This window comes from Rhinatrema bivittatum, chromosome 1 (assembly GCF_901001135.1).
Source record: "Rhinatrema bivittatum chromosome 1, aRhiBiv1.1, whole genome shotgun sequence".
In the NCBI taxonomy this organism is placed as follows: Eukaryota; Metazoa; Chordata; class Amphibia; order Gymnophiona; family Rhinatrematidae; genus Rhinatrema; species Rhinatrema bivittatum.
This window is the reverse complement of record NC_042615.1, coordinates 835,669,197-835,685,203: the sequence shown is the minus strand read 5'-3', so window position 1 is coordinate 835,685,203 and position 16,007 is coordinate 835,669,197. Positions and strand designations below refer to the sequence as shown.

Genomic DNA, 16,007 nt, shown 5'->3' with positions numbered 1-16,007 from the left:
GGCCGGTTTACATGAAACAAGGGAAAAACCAAGAAACTATAAATAAGAAAGGTCGAAACAATCAAAGTTACAATAAAACAGGGGTATTAAAACTTGGGAGCTAGAGTAGCTAGGAATAAGTGAAGATGGAGTAGGAGCGATAGAAATTAACTAGATAATTATCATATAATATGGTATGAAATTGGTAGACATTCAGTTCCTTGATCTGAGTATGATGAGTTAATTTGTGTTAGGGGAAGGCTTGGAGGAGAAGCCACGTCTTAAGTTTCCTTCGGAAGGTGAGGAGGCAGGGTTCCAGTCTTAAATCAGTCGGTAGTTTGTTCCAGAGGATTGGTCCTGCTGTAGAGAAGGAACGTTCTTTGGTGGTTGTTAGCCGGGTGGATTTGGTAGGTGGAACTTGCAGCATTCCTTTATATGCCTCTCTGATGGGCCTGATATGGAACCATATCAAAAGCTTTACTGAAATCCATGTAAATTACATCCAGTGCTCTTCCTCAATCCAATTCTCTAATCACCGAATCAACAAAATCAATCAGATTTGACAGGACCTTCCCCTGATGAATCCATGCTGTCTCAGGCCCAGAACTCTATAGGATTGTAGATAGTTCACTATCCTTTACTTCAGCAGAGTCTCCATTAATTTTCCCATGACTAAAGTGAGGCAAATCAATCTGTAGTTTCCAGCCTCCTCTCTGATCCCAGTTTCGTGAAGCGGGACCACCACCGCTCTTCTCCAATCACTCGGCACCACTCCCATTTCCAGGGATCTCTTGAACAGATCACACAGTGGACCCGCCAACACATCTCTGAGCTCCCTCAGTATCCTGGGATGAACCTCATCAGGCCCCATGGCTTTGTCCACTTTCAGTTTCCCCAGCTCTTCCCATACATTCTCTTCTGTAAACGGAGTTTCGTCTACTCCAGCCCCATCCACATTCTTGTCAACCAGTAAGGGTCCTTTAGGGTCTTCTTTAGTGAACATCGAACTGAAGTATTTGTTTAATATTTCCACCATTTCTTCATCTCGATCCACACATTGCTCCTTGTTGCCTTTCAATTTTACTGTAAGACTTTGGGCCTCCCTTCTTTCTCTGATGTATCTGAAAAATGTTTTGTCACCTCGCTTTACCTCTTTGGCAATCCTTTCTTCCGCTTGACATTTTGCTTATCTATGTTTCCTTCATCTCCCTCAGTTTCACCAGATATTCTTCCTTGTGTTCCTTTTTTTGGGATCATTTATACTTCTTGAATGCTGTTGTTTTTTTTTTTTGCCTTAATTTTTCAGCCACCTCTTTTGAGAACCAGATTGGTTTCTTTTTCCTCTTACTCTTGTTTTCTTTCCTCATATATAGATTTGTTGCCTTCTTAATAGCTCCTTTTAACTCGGCCTACTGTTCCACCTTACCCATTTTCTCACAGTCTTCCAGTTTTTCCTCCAGGTACTTCCTCATTTTGAGAAAGTCTGTATTTGTGAACTTCTCTGTATCCTATTTGCAAAATCAAACCATACCACTGGTTCTCAGGTGAGACCCTGCCCAAACACCAGAGATATTATCCCTATTAGTGAGCACTAGATCAAGAATCACACCCTTCCTGGTGGATTCCATTACCCTTTGTTTGAGCAGAGCCCTTTGTAGGACATCCACTATCTCTATGCTTCTCGTAGATTCCGCTGAAGGGATTCTCCAGTCTACATCTGGCAAATTAAAATCTCCAGCATGCACCACTTCTCCATTCTTTCTCACCTTTCGGATGTTTTCAAGATCTCTGTCCAGTTCTTCTGTTTGAGTTGGAGGCCTGTAGACCACATCAGTAAAAATGGATACACCATCATCTTTTTTTTTGGATAGTCCATAGTGCTTCTTCTCTACCCCATGTCCCTTACATTTCAGTTGCTTGGATATTGTTTTTGACATAAGGAGCTACTCCTCCCCATTTTCTGTCCTCGCTGTCCTTCCTTAACAAGTTATAGCCCGGTATGGCCGTATCCCGATCATGGGAATCAGTCAACCTTATCTCCGTAACAGCAACAACATCCAAGTCTGCCTCCACCATTAGGGCCTGCAGGTCTGGGATTTTATTGCCTAGCATTTGTGGTCACAGCTTTCCAGTTTTTCTCCCTTGATTTGCTGCTCTTCCTAGTCACCTTTTCTGCTTTTTTGATCTGATTGGTTTTGTTATTTTCTCCTCCCACTTCCTGTATCGCTTGAGGGTGGCATCCCAATTTCACTGGCCACCTCCTGCCACCCCCATGCTCTAGTATAAATGTCTGATAATATATGATGTGAATTTCTCACTTAGCATAAAGCCTTTTACTGCTCCATACATGACCCCAGCCTCCAGCATATCCAAATCACTCTCTGTACACCAGGAATTGAAATTATCTCTATGTCCTAGCCTTTCTTCTCCCTTTCCATGAGCGGGTAATACTTCCAAAAAGGCAACTGTCTTTGCCATGAGTCTTATCTTCTTCCTTAGATTTTGGACGTCAGCCACCTGGATTTTAGGGAGGCTGAGGCAGTCTTTGTTACAAACAGGTTCAGAGCTCGACCTGATGGAAGGCTGATTGGGTCAGGCAAACTCCAGGAACACGTCTGTATTTGGTCAGACCCTGGCTTCTAGCCCCAAAACGTTTGTTAAAGTATTTCTTGTTCTCTTCCTTTTTTGATGGGGCTAAGCACCAGTTCTATTATTGGCTGACCTTCCTCTGCCAATCATAGTGATTGATTCGATCAACATAGCTTGCCCTCTCTCTCCCTCTTTTGCTTCCAGGGCTAACAGTGAACTAACTCATAGCATTTTCTTGTCTATTTCAAGTTCTCCCTCAGAGCTCCTATAATGAAGATTCACTCCCTGTGCATGCCTCCTTGGCAGGAGCGCACCTCGGATGGACTTTGTCAGTCCATCTGGTGCCTCCACTTGGGGAAGAAGGTGTTAGTGGGCAGAATAACCTCCCTTCACCCCATGAAAACCCCTAAACAGATGAGACTATAAACAGGGCTGGAAGTATTTACAAGCATGTGCGAGCTTTATTAGACTATATATACATTTCCACAAGATATCAAACAGCATATTTATCTATTTGTGGGTATTAGACTACACAACTATAGGCATTCCTACATGATATTGACGGTCACATTTTTTTTTTAAATGTATATTCCACTTTTTGGCATTTCAAAGTGGATCATCTGCAGGTATTGAAGGTATTTTTCTGTCCCTAGAGGGCTTACAATCTTGTACGCATTTTAGAGGAACTTTATAATTCACTGGGAATCCTGAATGCTCTTACTGGGAACTTACTTGGTGCCATAATTATTTTAATATACAAGCATGGGCGGGATCCCTTAGAATGTAATTCTTTTAGAATTTAGACCAAGCTCTTTGTTGAATGCAGATCTTAAAATATTGGCAAAGATACTGCAATTAAGATTAGAGAATGTAGTTCCTTATTAATTCAAGCAGACCAGATGGGGTTTGTGAAAGTGAGAGTTCAATATAATCCATTTAGCCTGAAAGTGCAAGATCCCTGGAGTGGTGCTGTCCATTGAAGCAGATAAAGCATTCGATAAAATATCCTGGCAATTTATGTTTGCAGTGTTATTGACTTATGGCTTTACTCAAACAGTTCTTAACTGGAATGAGGCAATTATATGCACATCCTTGAGCTCTAATGATCTCCCATCTGAATCCTTCAAAATAGAACGAGGCACAAGACAGGGCTGCCCATTATTTCTGTTATTGTTTAACTTAGTGCTAGAACCATTGGCTCAACTGGTGCAGTCTAATGGGCAAATTGGGGGCTTTCAAATGCAATCTGGCGTGCACAAGATATCTTTATATGCAGATGATCTCCTGCTGCATATTACTGAGGTGGATAGATCTATACCCGTTTTTCACAGATATGGTGGAGTCTCGAGGTACCAAATTAATGGCTTCCTTGAGGTTCCAAGCGGAATCCGTTGGCTTGGGTTGGGGCTCTTTGCTAGAGCGGACTCAAGCTTGACATATTTAGGATTCTTGGTTTCTGGGAATATTTTGGATCTTTATAAATTAATCTATCCAGCAAATTCAACAAGATTTGATCCAATAGACAAGAGTTGCCTATCTTCTTGTTAGCAAGGGCATATTTAGTGGAAATGGTGGTGTTGCTACGTTTTCTATATCTCTGCCAGCACCTTCCCTGCACTGAGGGAGTCTCAGTATATATTTTGAAATTTGAAGGGGCCAATATCTCCCTTTCTTTGGAAAGGAAATACATCTCTTATTAAATTAGCAACGTTGTAACTGCCGAGGACAGTGGGGGTTTGGAGGTTCCAGGTTTATTTCTGTACTACCTTCCTGCCAGATCAGTAGCAACGAGAGGTTGGTTTCAGGAGGAAATTTCAATTGTGTCGCTAGATCCTGAATGGGTACAGGTGGAGATTATAGGTTGCTCCCCTGGTTGGGTTTACCTTTTGGGTCAGCGGTTCTGTCCGAAATTGGCAGGGTACATCCCATTATTTCTCATTTAAGTAAGGTGTGAAGAACAGTTATTGATTTATTTATTTCGATTTTTATATTCCGCTTTCTGCACTTTTCGGCACTTTTCGGCAACCGTCCCTGGATTACATTCAGGGATGGTTGGTAACCTGTTATAGGCAGACCCAGAAGTACTGTCCCCTATCTCCTCACTGATTGGAAACCCACAATTATCTAATGTTACTTTATCACTGGATATGCTGAGACTCAAGTTCCTGGATCAAAGGTGGCACGGTTCTGAGATTAAAACTTTTGTGGAGCTGCAACAACAATTTGGAGTGTCCTCTCACTATGTTTATTTGATAGTAAAGGGATATATTATTTGACTTAAAGGGAATATGGAGGTGTTGCTGAAGAGATCTGGGTTAGAAATGAAGGTCACCAAGCAAGGACCATCTACTAAATTGATTTCAGAACTTTATCTCCAAGATGAAACTCAAACCATAGAAACAGCAGATTCCTTGATACGGAGGTGGAATAACTATTTGTCTCTGTCCTTAGATGAGGAGGATTGGTGAGATATCGGATGTGCCACATTGAGATTGTCCATCTGTAATAAACACTGAGAATTAATGTACAAATTGTTGCACAGGACATACCGGTGTCTGGTATTCTTCTCTAACATTAGCAATGCTAGTCCTCTCTGTTGGAGGGGCTGAGGGACGGCACGGGACTTTTAGACAATGATACAAAGACAGATTCAGGATACCTTGGGTATTAATTTGGTGTTATCTGCTTTGTTGTGCCTACCTGGCTGTTTGAGTCCCTTGATATTATCATTAAGCATAAACCATTGCTAGCACCTTCATTGCAAGCAGCTAGGATAACAATAGCTGCTCTCCAGGATGGGAGTACTGGTGGGAATTGCTGTACTGGAGAAGATCAGTGTTGGACTCAAGAATAGAGCTGTCAGATACGACTTGATGTGGGATCCATATTGGCAATGGAGGAGAGCTTTGGCCAATTCTGAATGAAAGATTTTGTTGGGGTAAAGGAGATTCGATGCAATAGTAGTGGAGCAACTGTGAACAGTACAGTTACTAATTGAATACCTCTACTGCATGTACACCATAGCTTCGGGTGCTTTTGCTATCCTTCACTTTGTTGTAATTTTTGGGTGTCGCTAAATAAAGAGTTTATTTAAAAAAAAAAAAAAGAAGAATTTTTAATTATCTATGATTGAAATGTATTCAGTGTTACATCCAAGAAAGGGTGAAATTAAACCTTTGGTGATATATTACCATTATGTAAGATTGCCCATTTAATAATAATAATTCTTAAAAATTGATAAAATTCATAATTTCCACATATTTCTGTCACCCTTTGCTGTCCATGGTGATTTTATATTTATTGTTTATTGTTGGGTTTGTGGGTTATTGTTTTTGTCTGTTTATACATTTCTTTGGATGTATTACCCACTCCACCCCTGGGATGTGTTTTAAACTGAGAGGAAACCAATCAACAGTCAGCATGGAAAAATGGAGGCAGGAAACAATTTCTCAAGTTGCAGAAAAGTAGAATACAGTTTCTTATGCTTCTTAAGTCACTTTCTAACGCTTGGATCCCAACAAGGCCTTTATCTCGTCAGCTGCACAGGAAAATGCAGAACCCCCTTCATCTTATTCTTCATTACTCCCTCGTTAGTGGCAGGCGTTTAAGATGTCTGGATTGGCGTTCTCTTTACCTGCACCTTCCACCAGTCTTACAGGAGATCCCGTCTCCAGAGTAGCGTCCACTCCCTCGGCTTCTCTCCCTGGTCTCTTCACGACAACGCCTGCCAGCAACTTACGGGGTCACCATTTGTACTCCTCATGACTGACCCGGCCTTTAGGGGATCGACCTCCCCTGAAATCCCTGAGTGACGACTGCCCCCCCGCTGGACCTCCCATCTCTGCGATGTCCCTAATGATAACGTTTACTAGTAAACAAAATGAATAGATACAAAGGATGCATGCAGATTTGAAAATCCCCCTCTGCAGGTGTACTTTACTCCCCCAGCCTGGACGAGCCTCCGGGAAGAGCCCCTTTTAATGTGGATAAAAGTCCGTGTGTCACGAATCCCATTCCTCGGTGCAGCCGCACTGCGCATGCATTGAGTCCCCTTGGTCCGTGCTCCTGCCTCTTCCTGTCACTCGCCTCACACTCATTGTAGCCACCGACGTCCGCACAAGCCTCCTCTGTCATGGGTCGATTCCGTAATAGGAGCATTGCCCTCTCCCACACCCCTCCCAAACTCTGCCTGTGCTCCTGAGTGATCTGGGAAGACCTCCATAACCCCCTCCCCCCCCCCCCAACAATCCTTACACTATTATCCTCTTCTGTAATTAACATCTGCTGTTCCTTTTATGTCTACAACATCTCAAATGTAATTCTATTTATTTATTTGTAACATTTTATAGAACGTCGTTTAGAGGGTTCCATCACAACGGTTTATGTAGCTCCAAAAAAAAAAACCACAAATAACATCAATAATAAAAGAAATATTAGGTTAATACATTATCAACAGTCTAAAAGTACATTAAAATAAATTAAAAGTAAGTGAGCTTGCTATTTCACCTGGTCAATCTCATCATAGGCTTTGCAAAATAACCAAGTTTTTAATTCTCGTTTAAATGTTTTCTGGTTCTGCTGCAATCTTAAGTTTTCTAGTAATGCATTCCAAATTTTTGGTCCCGAAAGAGAGATGGCCCTGTTTCTGACCTGCGTTAGATGTGCTGATTTTACTCTCGGTACAGAGAGATGGCCCTGTTTCTGACCTGCGTTAGATGCTCTGATTTTACTCTCGGTACAGAGAGATGGCCCTGTTTCTGACCTGCGTTAGATGCCCTGATTTTACTCTCGGTACAGAGAGATGGCCCTGTTTCTGACCTGCGTTAGATGCGCTGATTTTACTCTCGGTACAGAGAGATGGCCCTGTTTCTGACCTGCGTTAGATGCCCTGATTTTACTCTCGGTACAGAGAGAAGGCCCTGTTTCTGACCTGCGTTAGATGTGCTGATTTTACTCTCGGTACAGAGAGATGGCCCTGTTTCTGACCTGCGTTAGATGCCCTGATTTTACTCTCGGTACAGAGAGATGGCCCTGTTTCTGACCTGCGTTAGATGCCCTGATTTTACTCTCGGTACAGAGAGAAGGCCCTGTTTCTGACCTGCGTTAGATGTGCTGATTTTACTCTCGGTACAGAGAGATGGCCCTGTTTCTGACCTGCGTTAGATGCCCTGATTTTACTCTCGGTACAGAGAGAAGGCCCTGTTTCTGACCTGCGTTAGATGCCCTGATTTTACTCTCGGTACAGAGAGAAGGCCCTGTTTCTGACCTGCGTTAGATGCCCTGATTTTACTCTCGGTACAGAGAGATGGCCCTGTTTCTGACCTGCGTTAGATGCCCTGATTTTACTCTCGGTACAGAGAGATGGCCCTGTTTCTGACCTGCGTTAGATGCCCTGATTTTACTCTCGGTACAGAGAGATGGCCCTGTTTCTGACCTGCGTTAGATGCCCTGATTTTACTCTCGGTACAGAGAGATGGCCCTGTTTCTGACCTGCGTTAGATGCCCTGATTTTACTCTCGGTACAGAGAGAAGGCCCTGTTTCTGACCTGCGTTAGATGCCCTGATTTTACTCTCGGTACAGAGAGATGGCCCTGTTTCTGACCTGCGTTAGATGCCCTGATTTTACTCTCGGTACAGAGAGAAGGCCCTGTTTCTGACCTGCGTTAGATGCGCTGATTTTACTCTCGGTACAGAGAGATGGCCCTGTTTCTGACCTGCGTTAGATGCGCTGATTTTACTCTCGGTACAGAGAGATGGCCCTGTTTCTGACCTGCGTTAGATGCCCTGATTTTACTCTCGGTACAGAGAGATGGCCCTGTTTCTGACCTGCGTTAGATGCCCTGATTTTACTCTCGGTACAGAGAGATGGCCCTGTTTCTGACCTGCGTTAGATGCCCTGATTTTACTCTCGGTACAGAGAGATGGCCCTGTTTCTGACCTGCGTTAGATGCCCTGATTTTACTCTCGGTACAGAGAGATGGCCCTGTTTCTGACCTGCGTTAGATGCCCTGATTTTACTCTCGGTACAGAGAGATGGCCCTGTTTCTGACCTGCGTTAGATGCCCTGATTTTACTCTCGGTACAGAGAGAAGGCCCTGTTTCTGACCTGCGTTAGATGCCCTGATTTTACTCTCGGTACAGAGAGATGGCCCTGTTTCTGACCTGCGTTAGATGCCCTGATTTTACTCTCGGTACAGAGAGAAGGCCCTGTTTCTGACCTGCGTTAGATGCCCTGATTTTACTCTCGGTACAGAGAGATGGCCCTGTTTCTGACCTGCGTTAGATGCCCTGATTTTACTCTCGGTACAGAGAGAAGGCCCTGTTTCTGACCTGCGTTAGATGCCCTGATTTTACTCTCGGTACAGAGAGATGGCCCTGTTTCTGACCTGCGTTAGATGCCCTGATTTTACTCTCGGTACAGAGAGAAGGCCCTGTTTCTGACCTGCGTTAGATGCCCTGATTTTACTCTCGGTACAGAGAGATGGCCCTGTTTCTGACCTGCGTTAGATGCCCTGATTTTACTCTCGGTACAGAGAGATGGCCCTGTTTCTGACCTGCGTTAGATGCGCTGATTTTACTCTCGGTACAGAGAGATGGCCCTGTTTCTGACCTGCGTTAGATGTGCTGATTTTACTCTCGGTACAGAGAGATGGCCCTGTTTCTGACCTGCGTTAGATGCGCTGATTTTACTCTCGGTACAGAGAGATGGCCCTGTTTCTGACCTGCGTTAGATGTGCTGATTTTACTCTCGGTACAGAGAGATGGCCCTGTTTCTGACCTGCGTTAGATGCCCTGATTTTACTCTCGGTACAGAGAGAAGGCCCTGTTTCTGACCTGCGTTAGATGTGCTGATTTTACTCTCGGTACAGAGAGATGGCCCTGTTTCTGACCTGCGTTAGATGCGCTGATTTTACTCTCGGTACAGAGAGATGGCCCTGTTTCTGACCTGCGTTAGATGCGCTGATTTTACTCTCGGTACAGAGAGATGGCCCTGTTTCTGACCTGCGTTAGATGCCCTGATTTTACTCTCGGTACAGAGAGATGGCCCTGTTTCTGACCTGCGTTAGATGCGCTGATTTTACTCTCGGTACAGAGAGATGGCCCTGTTTCTGACCTGCGTTAGATGTGCTGATTTTACTCTCGGTACAGAGAGATGGCCCTGTTTCTGACCTGCGTTAGATGCCCTGATTTTACTCTCAGTATAGCGAGAAGGCCCTTGTTGCTGGATCTGAGGTTTCTTTGGGGGATGTGTAATCTTATAGATGCATTAAACCATTCTGTTCCTTCCCCAAAGATTGTTCTGTGTAGGATGCAGAGAGCTTTGTGTTCTATGCGATATTTTATCGTAAGCCAATGTAATGAAATCAAGACCGGTGTGATGTGATCATATTTTTTTGTGTTGCTCAGTATCCGTGTTGCGGTAGTTTGAAGTACTCCTAAAGGCCGAATTGTCGATTGTGGAAGCCCTAAGAGAAGTTAATTCTGTTCTAATGCCTCTGCTTAGGGTCAGAAGAGAGGCCTTGGCATCTCCCAGACGGAGATGGGACCAGCTAACAAATACATTCTTCCTTCCAGATGCAGACGGTGAAAGCAGAGGAGCAGACGCCTCGCAGCCCAGGAACAACATCCCGGACAATGGAGGTGGGGAAAATCTGTGATGGAAGAGCAGGGATTGCAGACCATGTCCCCCTAAGCTGCATTTTAGCAAAAGTTATTTCCCATGGCTTTTACTAAACTGTGCAAAAGGTTTGTCAAGATTTAAAGATTTCCCTGGCTAAATTTTGCCCGGGGAACTCATCACAGTAGAAGAGTTAGGCAGGTACAGAGAGGCGGAATTACAGGCGTTCCTGGGGAGCTATTTCACTTTCTCTGATATTCAGCACAAAAGATTCTTGGTTACTCTGATCAGCCAAATACCCATCCCGAGGTTACTCGGGTAAATAGAAGAAAAGGAACTAGTAATGGGGCAGTGGTACCCGGATCCCTTCCCCTCCTGACTAAAGCAGTGCCCAATCCCCCCTCCCTCCTCAGCTCCTCCAGGAAGGTATTATCTAGCTGGAAGAACTCAGCCCCTGCAGATAGCATTACTGGATCAATAATCAGTGTTTCAATTTCTTGTTTAGTTACAGAACAGCACCATGCATCCACTCTCGGAACAGGTATAGTACACGCCATCATCAATCACTCACTCCCTACAACAGGGGTGGCCAATGCTGGTCCGCAAGAGCCACAAAAAGACCTGGTTTTCAGGATGCCCATAATTAATATTCATGAGACAGATTTGCATACAATGAAAACATTGCATGCAAGTCTATCTCATGCACATTCATTGCGGATATTCTGAAAATCTGTCCTGTTTGTGGCTCTCGGAGACCAGAATTGACCACTTCTGCCCTATACTAATGCTACCCATCCCCCTTTCTCATCCGTCCATCACTCAATCTCTCCCTATATCAATTCTGTCTGTCCTTCTCTCACTCTATCCATCCATCCCTCAATCACTCCCTGTACCAACTCTATCCATCCATCTCTTGCTCACTCTTACAACTTTATCATTCCATGTCTCACTCAATCCATCCATCTCTCACTCACTTCCATTACCAACTCCATCCATCCTTCTCTCACTCTATCCATCTGTCCCTCAATCACTCCCTGTACCAACTGTATTCGTCCATCTCTTGTTCATTCTAATAACTTTATCCTTCCATGTCTCACTCAATCCATCCATCTCTCACTCACTTCCATTACCATCCATCCTTCCCTCACTCTATCCATCTCTTGCTCACTCCCTATATGAACTCTATCCATCAATTTCTCATTCTGTCTCTTGCTCATGCCCTATATCCAACTCTATCCATCCTTTTCTCACTCTATCCAGCTGTCTTACTCACTCCCTGTACCAACTCTATCCCTCTATCTCTCTCTGACTTCCTATACCAGCTCTATCTTTCTATTTCTCGCTCAGTTCAACTATCAACTCTATCCATCTGTCTCTCTTTCATTCCCAGTACATCACTATCCACTTGTTTCTTACTAATCACACTGTTAAATAGCAGTATGACTTCCATCTTTCTTTCTGTCCATCTGCCTAATTATGCTTCTGCCTACAACTGGTAACCTTGTTTATTATCATTTGAGATGTCTGTGATGTTTCTCTGTTACTTGTCTAGTCATCCATCTGTCTGTCTGTTCATTTATCTAGGAGCAAACAATAAATGGAAAACTGTAAATCTATGTGCGAGACATCAGTGGTGGGCAAAGTTATGGAAACATTACCGAGGATGGGATAGTGCAATACCTTGAAGCCAATGGATTAGAGTATCCTAGGCTATATTTGTTTATTTATTATTGTATTCATTTATATGATTTTCACAAGAGGGAAATCTTGCCAAGCAAGCTCGATTGATTTCTTTGAGGTGGCTTAAATAGAAGATCAGAGGAAATAGATGTGACCTGTTTGCATTTCAATTAAACCTTTGACACTCTTCTGTATATAAGACCAGTGAACAAGGTAGCCAGTTTGGGAAAATAATTATAAACTGGAAATGAACCGGTTGAGTAACAGGACTCAATGTGATGGGCAGTGGGGTCTTCTTTGGTGACCGGAAAATGAGCAGGAGGCTGCCATAGGGCTGAAGTTGTCTTCTGTGTCTTGTAATTGACATTATAGAAGGACCGGAAGGAGGAGTGCAGCAGAGCAGACCTGCCAAAGGGGATCTGTAAACAGAAAGATATCATAGAGAATGGTCAGGGGTTTGGCAACTATGCTTTAACACAAAGGGATGCAAAATTATGATTTGAGGTACAGAAGTTCAAGGGTCAAATTCCATTTTGGATGGGAAGTCCTAGCAGCCTGGGGGTCATCTCTGGTTAACTCAAGATGACCACTCAATGTGAGAAAGCGTTTGGGGAAGACAATAGTACACTTGTGGGCATAAGGGGAGGTATTGCTGGTAGGGAGAGAAGTGATGCTACCTCTGTACAGGACTCTGTCCAGACACCACTTTGAATACAAAGGACATTGATAAGGCACAGGCAATTCAAGGGAGGGCCACCAGATTTGTGCACGAGTGCACTGTAAACCATACACAGAGCGACTGCGAGAGCTAAAGAAGGTAAAGAGGAAATATGACACAAACATTTGAATATAGAGCTTGAAATATCAGTAGCGTTGCCCAAGTTAGCTTTTTGTACAGAGACAAGAAGCTCAGAGACAAGGGGTCATCATATAAAGGTGAAGGGAGAGAAGCTCCAAAGGCAGGTGAGAAAATACTTCACCACTGAGAAGGCGGTGGACAACTGGAGTAGACTCCTACAGAGGTCCTAGGGACCAAAACGGTGCCAGAATTCAGGCAAGCAAGGGATAGACGCAAGGGGACCTTAATGTTGGAGGGAGGGAGAGACATCCCAGATGCAGCAGGACCTGTGGGAGCACCGTCGGCAGGCAAAACGAGGCAAACTGGATGGAGCAAGTGGTCTTTTTCTCTGCTCCTGTTTCCACGTGTCTGCCTCTCGCTGGTCATCTCTCTGCCTAAGGGCTGATGTAGGGTCCTATTATCTGCTCATTCCCTTCTCTCTCCGTAGGTGACATGTTGGCGATTATCTTCGGAATCCTCTTTGGGGTCACTGCTCTGGCCTTCTTCATCTACGCCAGAAGGCAGAAGAGCAGAAGCAGACGGTAAGAGGGGAAAAATGCTGGACGCACAGCCAACGTTAACTCGAAGCAAACACCGTGGCAATCCAAGGTCCTAGCGAGTAATGGATGGAAGGGAAGGTCCGGCACTGTCCCGGGTCAAGGTTTGGAGATTAGAGCGGCCGAGCAGCCGCATCCTCCTAGCGTCCACTGCGGGGTCGAGTGCTAGGAATCAGGTCACATCCTCTGCGGGATCTCATTCCTTTTATTACAACACGTTCACGTCTCCTTCGCATGCGCCGCAGGGGCTGCGGGAAGGAAGCAGATACCGCAGGCCTAAGACTTTATCTGCGTGTGCTTCTGTAAAAATCACCTCGCGCACAGCGGAGAGCGCGAGCAGTAAAGGGTTTCGTATTAATAATAAGGTCTTGCAGGGCAGGGATGTGAAGAGCTGCCCTGTGGTGAGTGCATGAGTACAATCAGCAGTTTAGTCTGTGGAGCTGTCAGGAGAATTGTGGTCAGGGGAAGGAGTTATTGTAACGGCTCGTCAGGACGGCTCCCCTAATCATTCATGAACCTCATGGCTTGGCTCAGCTCATTAAATATATTTGTATCTGCCTTACAGCTTGGTTGTCCTATCTGAAGAATGGACACAACTCAGACACAGCACCCCAACAATTACCCTGGGCTTAGATAGAGCCCCCCAATATTCATGCTTAGATTCAGCACCCCCAGTGTGCATGCAGGGCTCAGATATGGATTTAAAAACTGACCCAAGGGGGGGATACAGAACTCCACATGAACAAGGCTTTCATATAATGCGAGTGCCACCAAGCCTAGGACTCAAACACGGTGCCAAGATAAAGGCCCTGGACAGCTGCGCTTCATACTGCAGCAAAGAAGCAAACAGCCTCACTGATCACAGGGTAAACGTTAGCTCCATAGAGCAGCTCAATCATGCTGGGGTTGCAGCTGGATCGCGCTGGGGGTTGCAGCTGAATCGCGCTGGGGTTTGCAGCTGAATCGCGCTGGAGGTTGCAGCTGAATCGCGCTGGGGGTTGCAGCTGAATCGCGCTGGAGGTTGCAGCTGAATCGCGCTGGGGGTTGCAGCTGAATCGCGCTGGAGGTTGCAGCTGAATCGCGCTGGGGTTTGCAGCTGAATCGCGCTGGGGGTTGCAGCTGAATCGCGCTGGGGGTTGCAGCTGAATCGCGCTGGAGGTTGCAGCTGAATCGCGCTGGGGTTTGCAGCTGAATCGCACTGGGGGTTGCAGCTGAATCGCACTGGGGGTTGCAGCTGGATCGTGCTGGGGTTTGCAGCTGAATCGCGCTGGGGGTTGCAGCTGAATCGCGCTGGGGGTTGCAGCTGAATCGCGCTGGGGGTTGCAGCTGAATCGCGCTGGAGGTTGCAGCTGAATCGCGCTGGGGGGTTGCAGCTGAATCGCGTTGGAGGTTGCAGCTGAATCGCGCTGGGGTTTGCAGCTGAATCGCGCTGGGGGTTGCAGCTGAATCGCGCTGGGGGTTGCAGCTGAATCGCGCTGGAGGTTGCAGCTGAATCGCGCTGGGGTTTGCAGCTGAATCGCGCTGGGGGTTGCAGCTGAATCGCGCTGGGGGTTGCAGCTGGATCGTGCTGGGGTTTGCAGCTGAATCGCGCTGGGGGGGTTGCAGATGAATCGTGCTGGGGGTTGCAGCTGGATCGCGCTGGGGGTTTGCAGCTGGATCATGCCGTACATTAGAAGGGTCAGTTTTGTCTCTTCTGTGTTTCTCAGCTCAGTCTTTCTTTCCCCTCCACCCTTTTCTCATTGTTTCTTTTTTCATTCTGCACTACCAATGTGTCTCTCCTCCTCTGGATCTCTCATATTGTTTTCTTGTCTCTATCCCTTTTCTCAGGCTGAACACTGAAAATAAACCAAATGTCATCTACAAAGCAGCGACGCTGGAAGAGAACATTGCTTGACAGACACCCATCCCAGCCCAGCCAACTGAGCCTTAAGCAGTGCAAAAGCTGAAGAGATGCCAGAAGCACCTCCCGTGCCATCAGGGCATCCGGTGTCCTACATCTTGAATGTAAAAGCAGGATATACCATAAGCATTTCATCTCCGTTGTGAGACGTGGGAGCTAGAGAGAAGCCCCTTTCTCTAACCAGTGTCACCCAGTGAAGCCTCCACTCCACTCCCTTCTGCCCAGCTGTGGCTGTGACCCCCCGATCTCCTGCCTGCCAGGCATAGCACCTCCAGCTGCCTGGCACAAGCACCATGCCACCAGGATCTCCTCAGCTACATGGACGATGCTAACTCTGCCCAATGGGTAATGCAGACTCTGCCTGGCCCGTCCCGCTAACTCCCAGTTGCATGGATTATTCTAAGCTCGCAGAGTCTCCATGCCCCCAGCCTCTCAGCAGGGGGTTGTCTCGAGAATTGCCCGCCCTGCACGTGGGTAAGAGCAGGAGCAGGGGATCCAGAACGAGTGCACCCACGGGGCAGAGCAGCTGCAGATCTCTGCCGTTCAGAATTGGTACAAAGTCCTCGAGGAAAGGCAGCTACGGACTTTGTCCCTATTTTGAGAGCCGTAGAGAGTGTGCGTGGCTTCCCTTTTACCGCAGTGTCTTACGTCTCCCAGGTCTCAGGACTTTACCTCATTCCCCCAGCGGGGAAGCATCGAATCTTGCCTTACAGCAGAGTCCCTGTGAGAGGAGCCTTCTATCAGGGGAAAGGTTTAGAATTCTAAAACAAAATATCTATCTTCAAATATTTTATTACGTACGTAAGTGTAAAATTTATAATAAACACGGAAACAGATCTTTCTAGA

General features: G+C 45.8%; 1 protein-coding gene across 1 annotated transcript in view; it reads left to right on the top strand.

Annotated features, from left to right (window-relative positions):
* Window positions 1-16,007, top strand: part of LOC115079657 (proline-rich receptor-like protein kinase PERK8) — a 110,683-nt gene extending 94,676 nt beyond the window's left edge. The window contains exons 9-12 of the mRNA XM_029583384.1: window positions 10,144-10,209; window positions 10,692-10,727; window positions 13,153-13,246; window positions 15,089-16,007. Of these exons, the coding sequence (XP_029439244.1) occupies window positions 10,144-10,209; window positions 10,692-10,727; window positions 13,153-13,246; window positions 15,089-15,155 (263 nt within the window). The 3' untranslated portion in view covers window positions 15,156-16,007. The remainder of the gene's footprint in view (window positions 1-10,143; window positions 10,210-10,691; window positions 10,728-13,152; window positions 13,247-15,088) is intronic.